Source organism: Haliotis rubra, unplaced genomic scaffold (assembly GCF_003918875.1).
Source record: "Haliotis rubra isolate DU_JTF1 unplaced genomic scaffold, ASM391887v1 Scf166, whole genome shotgun sequence".
NCBI classification, from domain to species: Eukaryota; Metazoa; Mollusca; class Gastropoda; order Lepetellida; family Haliotidae; genus Haliotis; species Haliotis rubra.
In genome coordinates this window covers 1,660,180-1,669,917 of record NW_025765625.1, presented here as the reverse complement: position 1 = coordinate 1,669,917, position 9,738 = coordinate 1,660,180, and the positions used below count along the sequence as shown (strand labels likewise).

The window sequence follows — 9,738 nt, the reverse complement described above, 5'->3', positions numbered from 1 at the left end:
ATTCAAAATATGCAAATTTGACAACAAATTATGTTGCTGTATCTATATCCAGAAAACCAAAGAAAACATAACAAATATTTTTTTGTGACACGTGTTTTCCAGATACAGAATTCTCATATCCCCTCCAAAACAGGCAAAACAAAGCTTAATCAAAGTTATTCCTTCGTTTATGATGTAGATATGAACAGTTTTAACTCTTACTTTTTAATTTTAAACCGACGGACCGACCCAACTTTAGATCACGGTGGCTACGTAAAATACATGAAAAAAAATGTTGCCCATACAAAGTAATGTTCTTAAAATTTTATTCGGTTCTTTTCACAACAACACGAGATGAATAAATAACCGTGGTTCTGATGTGCTCATTCGTTGATTAAAGTTAATTCACGAACATACCACTAGATACCCAAAACACATAACAGACAGAAACTGTACATTGGCACTGTATTTCTGTACAAAGTTCCTCAACAGACACTCTCTGGGGTATGATAGTCAGGTCAAGCTTCTACAACACGAAACGGGGGCCAAGGATGGCCCAGTCGTCGAAGACGAACTCTTTCTGCAGAATTGTCTCCCATGAGCGCAGCAGGAACCTATGATTGTGGTTTTGTATGCTGTTTAGCCAATAATGTTTCACAAATCTGTTGAGTTTCACAAATCTGTTAATCTGAGAAATACGTGACTCTGGACTATTTCCCACACCGAGCTGCGCGGCCTGATATGGCTGAATACTATTCAGTGTGGTTTAGTTAATGCGTTCGCTCGTCACGCCACGAGTACAATGTTAGAGCCAATTTCAGGTGACTCCCACCGTGATTTTGTTGGAATATAAATAAAATCGGCTTAAAACATTTGCCATTCTTTCAACATCTGCTTAACACGAAGCTACTATGAAATAGCGCTGTTGTTGCATTTGGAGGACATGTCTGAAATGGCAATGGTCTTGGCTCAATGAGATGTAGTCTTAGGAACGAAGAGTAAATAACAACAAACAACTTGGTCTTGTTAAACATGTTTAGTGCATGAGCCTGTTCACTTTGTGATCACCTGAATGGTTCGCCTGTTCACACGATAAAAACGGTATGGATGAAACGGGGATGTTGTTTGGATGGGTTAATGAGGATGTGGAAGGGATTTGACGGTTATGGGATGGGATCTTGCGGGTCGGGATGGAATCTGGCGGGCTGGTCAGGGTACAGAATAGCTGACTATTTAGAAAATATAAAATAACAATATCTGCATAAAATATTATAATCATAATAGTTCGTAAGATACTAGTTTTCATTTTCAAATATGACAATAATAATATCGATCTAAATATGTTTCTAAAACATCGAAACAATGTCATTTTAATAACGTATACATACAATAAGCACATTTTGTCAGAGAGATCTGAGTTTTGGCACGCATTGTGATTAATTGACTTATCACAATGCCTCTATCACAGATTACTTACTATCCACATGGATAAACAATGAAGTCGATTGTGCAAATTGAGATTCCATCGAAATATGACAGAATTTCGACATTTGATCAAATGGCTTTGACCATGACCTTTTTTCAATTACTAACCTTGATGACCCCTGCATGGGTTACTTGAGGTCGTGTCAAACGTTGAAGCTGAGCAAACAAAATTAATTCAGTTTCTATATTGACCCTTTCCCCTTCCCCGCGTGATTAAAACTACATTAGAATACATCGATGAACGAATAATGAATATTATGATATTATGTAGCAACGGCGCACTAATGAATCTGCTTCTGCAGATCGACATTGATTATTCTTTGATTGATATTCGAGCTTAATTATTCTGTGGCACTGGCGCTTTGAATTTGAGATGATCAAACCTTTTGTCCTCTTCATAAATGTCACTTTAAATATCAACACAGATGACTCAGTCTAAACCCAGACTTCACAAATTTAGCTTCAGTTTCAGGGATGTTTCCGGAAGAAAAGTGTCCAGTGTCCAACGTTCTCCTTGTCCATCTAGCAAGATTTATCGAGTAAATTACCTATATGTAACATCACAAGGTTAGGATTTTGTTAAGACGCAAATATGTGCGATGTCCATTTGCAAACACAGGACCTAAATCAAACAATTGATCACATGTATGCAACAGGCTTAACAAAATCAAAAAATCTAATGCAATCAATGGATCTGATAATACTTGATCCCATGCGCGCAGTGGAAAAAAGGATTCAATGCGAACAACTGATCCAGCACAAAACAGCAGATGGTTTGCAGAGCAATTATCACAATAGATCTAAATGAAGATATTAAACACCATGCTAGCGCCAGTTTGTGGGATGACAATAAAGTCTACATTTTTCCACAATCTCTCGTCTGTAATAACCAGAACAGCCCAGAAGAGGCTACAAATACCTGTTTTTCTTTAAAAAAACCCCCAATGGTCTGAATTTAAAATTTTGAAATATTTATCATTACAAGACCGGAGTTATCAATACTATTCAAAAGCTAAAACCAATTCAGCAATATGTTACGTTACCTTTTCGTTTTCGGATAAGAAAATTAGAGTTACATACCCTTAGTTTAAAATCCGGAAAACTAACAGACACAGTGTTGAAAATGACACGGACCGAAACCAAAAACAAAAGACTTTATTGTCTCCCATGCTCATTGTTTCATTCACCTCAGCTGAAACCCATTGGAACCAAATTGGCATAGCTCTACAAAGTAAGCTTCCTGTTTTGCATATATGTTTAACGTCAATCAGTTACAGTGCAATTGTCATCGTATCATGTACAAAATATCACATAGATTCAAAACTGCATGTTTTACACAAATAGGGCCATTTTTACATAGTACAACTTGTAACTAGGCCAGTTTTTTATATCATCAAAATATCAACATTCGTTGGGAAATTTCTTGATAACATAACCATATATACAACGTAACTGACAGATAACGATATGGTACAGCTCTCACTAAAAACAAGTGGCAATGCTGTTCGGCGAGTGGACTGATGCAATACTCTTGGACACATGGTAGGCTTGTGGGGATGAGAAAATAATACCTCCTGTTTACTCGCTCCATTCTTTCAGTAACCAGTATTTGTGAAAGAATTGAAATAGCAATGGTACGGATAATGATAATATACTACTAAAAAGTTGAAGACCAATCGATGTTTTTCTTTCTACAATTTTAGACAAATTTTGTGAATGGCGGGTGCTACCACTAGGGCAGGTCACCTGGTGTCATCGCTGATTGTCAGTGATCCATTCATATAATTTTCACAGTTATCTTCCTTATTGCATCAAATGGAATTTCTGACGATAGTCAAGAGTGACGTTTTGTTTGAGTTTGTGTGTGGAAGCCATATGGCTGTCGTTATTGTAACTTGAGGTACAATCGGAATTGTTTCGGAGAATATTCAAGATATGGGTATTCTTTTACACTGACGTTATGTACTGTTAATCTTTGATGGCTTGTGGGTATTGAAAAATCCAGCTTTCCGATTTTAGTTTTCTTCAACTTGTTTTGAGTAGCATTAGCAGTTTGCAGTTATTTGACAACACCACGCTATGTTCCTCCCAACATTTTACAGCAAAAAGATGACAGCGCGATATGGCTCACGAAGAGCAAGCCAATGTTTTTCCTTCTGTTAGAGCTTAAAATGTCAACTAGCATTATTGAATTACAGCCATATTTGTGTGTACAGTCTTCCGAAGGAAAGCTGAAGAACCGAAAGCAGATTTGACCTTTTCGTTAAAATTCGGATACAATGAGCAAGCGGCTGAAATGATTAAATTACAAATGTAAATTTGGCATGATATGGGAAGATTAACCGATGAAGAAACAGATCAATTTGAATAACAACTAAGCCTGTCGAATATTGCTCGCTTAAATCTGCGTTTCAGCGCCTTTCTATCACAGGAATACTTAACTGCTTGTTATTCGAAAATGAAAAGATAACTAGGCAAAAACTGACATGATCCAGTCGAGATACACTGCAATTGGGAGATTATTCTGTTGAGCTGTGGGAATACATGAATATTCAACAGGAACAATAACGTTTTTACATGGGATTTCCTCGTTGTGGGGAACAGGCAGCAGTGTAAAACACATCTCGATATTTATACATTCGATGATTTATGGGACTATTTCATTAGGGCACATCCTTCACTCGGTGGTATGGACAATCTGACATGAAAATGAGCAGGAAGAATTTTGAAAGGAAATTGATGCATTTTTCTATAAACTGCATCTGGACAAATGCTGTTAATTAATGAACGTTTTACATCAATATCCACCATGTTATTCATATAAAATGCCAATGCAGTCTGCGTTTAAATACCCAGAAAACTACCAGGTATTCATAGTTGGACAGATGGATATGAATACAGTAAAACTCGACTGTCTAATAATTGCGATACATGGTCGCAATTAAGCTCCCAGTTTGTCTTTAAAAAACTGTTAGCTCTAAGTGTTAGTCTGTGTCGATCATTCGATGAGTCGAGTTAACGGGGTTTCACAGTGATCTGGTTTTAGGAAGTCCTTCGTAATACCAAGCAACATAACGAACTGGGTCCCGATACAGAAAACGTTCGTAGCGCTACGACATTCGTAAGCCTATGGTAAACTGAGTTACGGGAGTTCGTAACGATACGAACGCTTTGTGCATCAGGGCCCTGATTTGGAAAATGTAAAAGTACCTAAACGGGCAAAACGTTAGTCAAACCTAGCGTTAGTTATACTGTTTCTATCGCAGCACTCAGCTCCCCGCCTTGGAGAGCTTGGCCCACAAACTTGTAACATCTTTCTGAACTTCCGGCGGAAGTTCTGGTTACAAAGTGGGTAGAGGAAAGGGTTGAGCGTGGAGTTGAGGTAGCCTACCCACGTCATCGCTGTAAGGAGTCCAGGGTCAATACAATCATCACAGAAAGCAACCACTAAAAACAGAATGAAATAGGGCAAAAAACACACTGTAAATGCTCCCATGATGACACCGAGCTGACGAGCAGCCTTGATTTCTTTCGTTAACGAAGATGACTGGCGAAATGTCTTAATTCTTTCTTTTATATTTAGCATACCAGTCAGTCGTCTATTTTTATCGTCCCGTAAGACGAATAAATTCTTTTCCCTGCTGTTCTGCCGACTCCCGTCTGACACAGCAACAGTCTTATCTAACAAACGTTCTGCTTGTCGTATCCGCCGAATGCCACTTATAAGAGAGTAGTTCTCTCCCCGTGACAGTGTCCGCTCGTGTTTGTCATTCGGCCTGTCTTCGAATGTACTCGCCGAGGAACTGGAATGAGACGATGAAGTCTCGGATCGAGCTCGACAATTTCCGGCAACAGCTCCCGGGTTTTTAATTTGTAAAGGCAAGTGTTCTTCATAATAATACCTCTCAATTCGCTCCGTTTGAGGATCTATAACGCTTTCATCGTATATATATTCCACTCTATAAGCAGCGGGCGTTCGAGCCTCTCGGGCGCTCATCTGTCTTTTAACGGCGACAAGACGAAGGTTTTTATAACCGTCTCGACTCTTTGTGGAAACACTCCGCCCGTTGAAGTGGGCGTTTTGAATAGTCCGTGATGCTATTACAGGATCTTCTGGTATAGAATGGGTATTATCATCCGTAAAAGTATCATCCCTGTGTTCGCTTTCATCTCCGGAATGCGACGGCTGAGGTCCGGTGATGTACGTCGGAACAGTTCCACAGTTTCTCTGTCCTAACTCAAATTCTGAACGTTTGCGAATTTCTTGGAATATTTTCCAATATAACGAATACATCACAGCTAGAGGCAAGTAAAAATTGAAAAACGCTGTCACAATTTTAAAGACAGAATCACGAGCATATTCAGTATCACAAACATCGTTTTCCACAGTTCTAACACCTCCATGAGCAATATGGTGCCACCCAACGATTGGAATAATCCACAAGCAGGATGCTGTCCACACGCATGAGATCATGATGAGCGCTCTCTTTTTGGTACGTTTCCTGAGGTACAGCAGTGGAGCGGTGACGGACCAGTAGCGGTCGAGGCTGAGGATGAAGAGGTTGAGGATGGAGGCGGTGGAGGCGATGTAGTCGATGCCGATCCAGATCTGACAGACGGCGACGCCAAAGAGCCAGTCGGTGGTGAAGATGTAGACTGTGGAGATGGGCATGACGCTGAGGCCGACGATCAGATCAGCTATGGCCAAACTGACGATGAACATGTTGCTCACCTGCAAATATACGGCAATAAGGTTACATGATGGACAGTTAATATAAGTGACTGAGAGACTTTAGTTTTATGCCGTTTTAAGCAATATTGCAGCAATATTACGTCGGGGGCATTCAAATATGGGCTTCAAACATGTACCCTTGTTGGGAATCGAACAAGGATCTTTGGCGTGACGAGCGACGCTTTAACCACTGGGCTACCCCACCGCCCCACGTTTAAAATAAAGCATCAGCGTTTTCAAAACATCTCGATTATTCGACGAAACAGATAACGGGAAAATAGTGGAAAAGATCACACGATTGCTATAAAGTGTGAACGTGAAGACGATTAGTTTTACATTGCATTATTCTTAACGATGCAAGTGCATGTAATACATGCTTATGATATAGGCAAAACATATCCAATGCACCTGGACTAGGTGTCACTGACTTTCAATGATCCATTCCAGTTATTATTTTTTAACACTATTTATCATTTTACATTCAGTGGAATATCTCGGTAGATAACAGAGACTGATAATTCTCTGACTTTAACGTTTGACTGAGAAAATTATGGAAAAATCCAGACTAAGCCATTGGTTGATGGTAAGAGCAATCGATCTTCATTTCGTGGACTTCATGGTATTCTGTATGATTTGGCTGACTAAACCAGTGGTTGATGGTTCGAGCACTCTGGTACAATGAGAAACAACCTTACATTGTGCCAAAAATCTTCACATTCGTGGAATCTTGCAACTGTGGCGATGCGATGTTGGATTAATCTCTTTCGGAACACCCACGAAGACTAACATCAGTAATATGACAATTCAACACATTTGGAATCGAACCAGAGCTTCTCCTTTATTAAACACGCGGACCATTTAGCTGTGGTCAAAGAAACTGACTTTGATGAGGTGCACCTGGAATGACTTCAGTGTGGTAATACTTCTATTTTTTCCTTTTTTTATAATTTAAGTCTTTTATTTCCCATTTTCATATATTACAAAAGTAGGTATACAGTAATGTGTATAAATCTGGATAACATTTTTGGGGGAGGTAGCATATGATATATTAGTGAGATTTTAAGTTATGATGTACATAAAGCACTAAGTTTCAACAGGTATGATAATGTACAGCAGATGACACTTAGAAGTGTTTTACAAATTAGAATGTTGTACCTATTATCTTGACTTGCAATGATGTACATAGTATATCGATGTTTGTATAGAGTATTTGACAGTTTCAACAGGTGAAAAGATAGCATTAGATACATACCACATGGATGATAATGTAGTGCATGTACATTGTATATCGATAGTTGTATAGAGTATTTGACAGTTTCAGCAAGTGAAAAGATAGCATTAGATATGTACAACATGAATGATAATGTACTACGGATAGCACATAAAATGTATTATGTCGTAATATATTATAATTATTCTTTTGACTTGTAATGCTGTACATAAAATTCAATAGTTGTATGGAGTATTTGTCAGTTTTAACAGGTGACGAATAAATGTTTTTGAGTAGGTAACATTATATACCTACACCATGCATGATAATGTACCACATGGCACATGAAAAGTGTTATACAGTCATAATGTGTTTATAGTTATTCTTTAGATACTTCTTGGTAAGTGTGTTTGCGAGTCATTGTCAGCAGCATTGGAGATATAACGCCAGCATCCAGTTACCTGAACATCAATTAGGAAACCCAGTGGTTGATATCACGACCAGCGCCCTCCGTCTACAATGGCACACTATCAACCAAAGGCCTCCGATTCGTTTCATGCAAAGCAGGAGATTTACGGATCTATAAGATCTGATGTAGTCCGGAGCTTTCGCAAGGGTGTAAAATAAGCTTACACAAGACTAGTTACTGAACATGCATACCCAGGCTTATTGCTCCACCCATTCTGTTGTAGGTCAATCAGGTGTGGACTGTTAAAACATAAACGTGTTACCCAATAAAATGTCAAAGGCCCACGTCGATTGCAGCAACAATAAGATTAATAGAGTCTATATTGGGATATTGCATATTTTGATATGGCTTGTTATTCCTTGTCATCAATGGTGTTCATGAGCCTTATTAGATAGAGGGGATTACAAGAGTTTTGAGTTTAATCATATCAACATTTGACATTAAGCGTAGATAACGTACGGAGGACGTCACTATCATCATGGCATGCACGTATTAATAGACCAGATATTCACTCGGTCACTTAGACCGTTTCAAATATTTCTAATGCGGAGGTCTTCCTCCTTACGGCTTGTCTACAGGTCCATATAAATACAGGAATATAAATACATTTACACCAAATGTTCATTTGCTGTTTAAAGATTACCCAATGGACAAATTTGTAAAGACAGCTCAATGTTTAATGCTGTTTACTCTTATCTAAGAGTACCCATAATGCACTCATTTGGAATGGTCAAGACAACCCAGTTTCTATTCGTGTCAGGCGATCGTAAACCATTGGACTACCCTACATATGCCAGTGGACAGAAGCTAATGGTAATAGCTGCCTCTTTGGTAGACATATGTCTAAATCTCACGATGCAATCTCACAAATATCGACACCCTGTCTATAGCATTGATAGCAGACGATTTTCCGTCATTTAGCACACAACATCAACGCTCCCCTGCCAAGCATGCAATATTCCTAGCAGACTCAATAAAAACGGTTGGCCCACTGCCAATTCCAGTTGTGTCATAGATCGCGATCTTTTTGGACTTTATACACCGGGCGCGAACTATTTCTTCTATTGCAGTTCCGGTGTAAATTGCCGGAAGATGAACCTCCTTCCGGGGGAATAACATCGTTGTAAGGTGGACAGTAAACGGTTTTGTAGATATAGATCGCTGGATTGTATAATGTAACCACAGGCAATGGCGCCGAATAATTTGTTTCTTTTAAAAAGGAAGTTGGGAAATCGTTGTACGAGTTTATTTATCGATTTTTGTCTGTTTTTTATATCTTTTTTAATTCTCAAAAAGTCCCAACAACCTAATCAATTTTGAACATATCTAACAGTGTAGGAATGTGTGGGGCCAAATGTGTAATATCAAATTGCTACGTAGACATGGAACCTTGTACCCTGTAGACATCTAAATGATGTCTGTCAACATGCCAAGGCGCCCTCTGGCGGTAAAGTTACACGAAAAGAAAACGACAAAATGTAATTCATTGAATGGGCACTTTTATGTTGCAAGGATTTTCTCAAATTGCGCAGTCGGAATTCCGTCTTGACAATGAATCCCGATGCTTCAAGTTGATGAGGAGGGGCGTTTTTATATTTGGTTAGGTGAATTGGGGTTTAAGGTCGTATTTGAGAATATTTCGCTCATATGACGACGTGCATGCGTGTGTATGTGTATGCGTGGCTGCTTGTACTAACCCAGACTTAAGCTGGTTTTATAGTGCTAGTTCACTGAGATACCAGGCCGCAGTTAAGCATGAATACTCCACTCAGACACATTATACTGACTCTGAGCCGACCAGCCCTTGTTGTACCCATTAATGCCGAGCGCCAGGCAGGGACCAACAGGTTTTTTATATGAACT

At 39.1% G+C, this 9,738-nt stretch overlaps 1 protein-coding gene across 1 annotated transcript; it reads right to left on the bottom strand.

Moving 5' to 3' along the window:
* Positions 1 to 4,376: 4,376 nt before the first annotated feature.
* LOC124272074 (probable G-protein coupled receptor No18) lies at positions 4,377 to 6,187 on the bottom strand. Its single transcript, XM_046707212.1, has one exon. It carries the CDS (start codon positions 6,185 to 6,187, stop codon positions 4,691 to 4,693), a length of 1,497 nt encoding a protein of 498 aa, XP_046563168.1. The 3' UTR covers positions 4,377 to 4,690.
* Between the last annotated feature and the right edge of the window lie 3,551 nt (positions 6,188 to 9,738).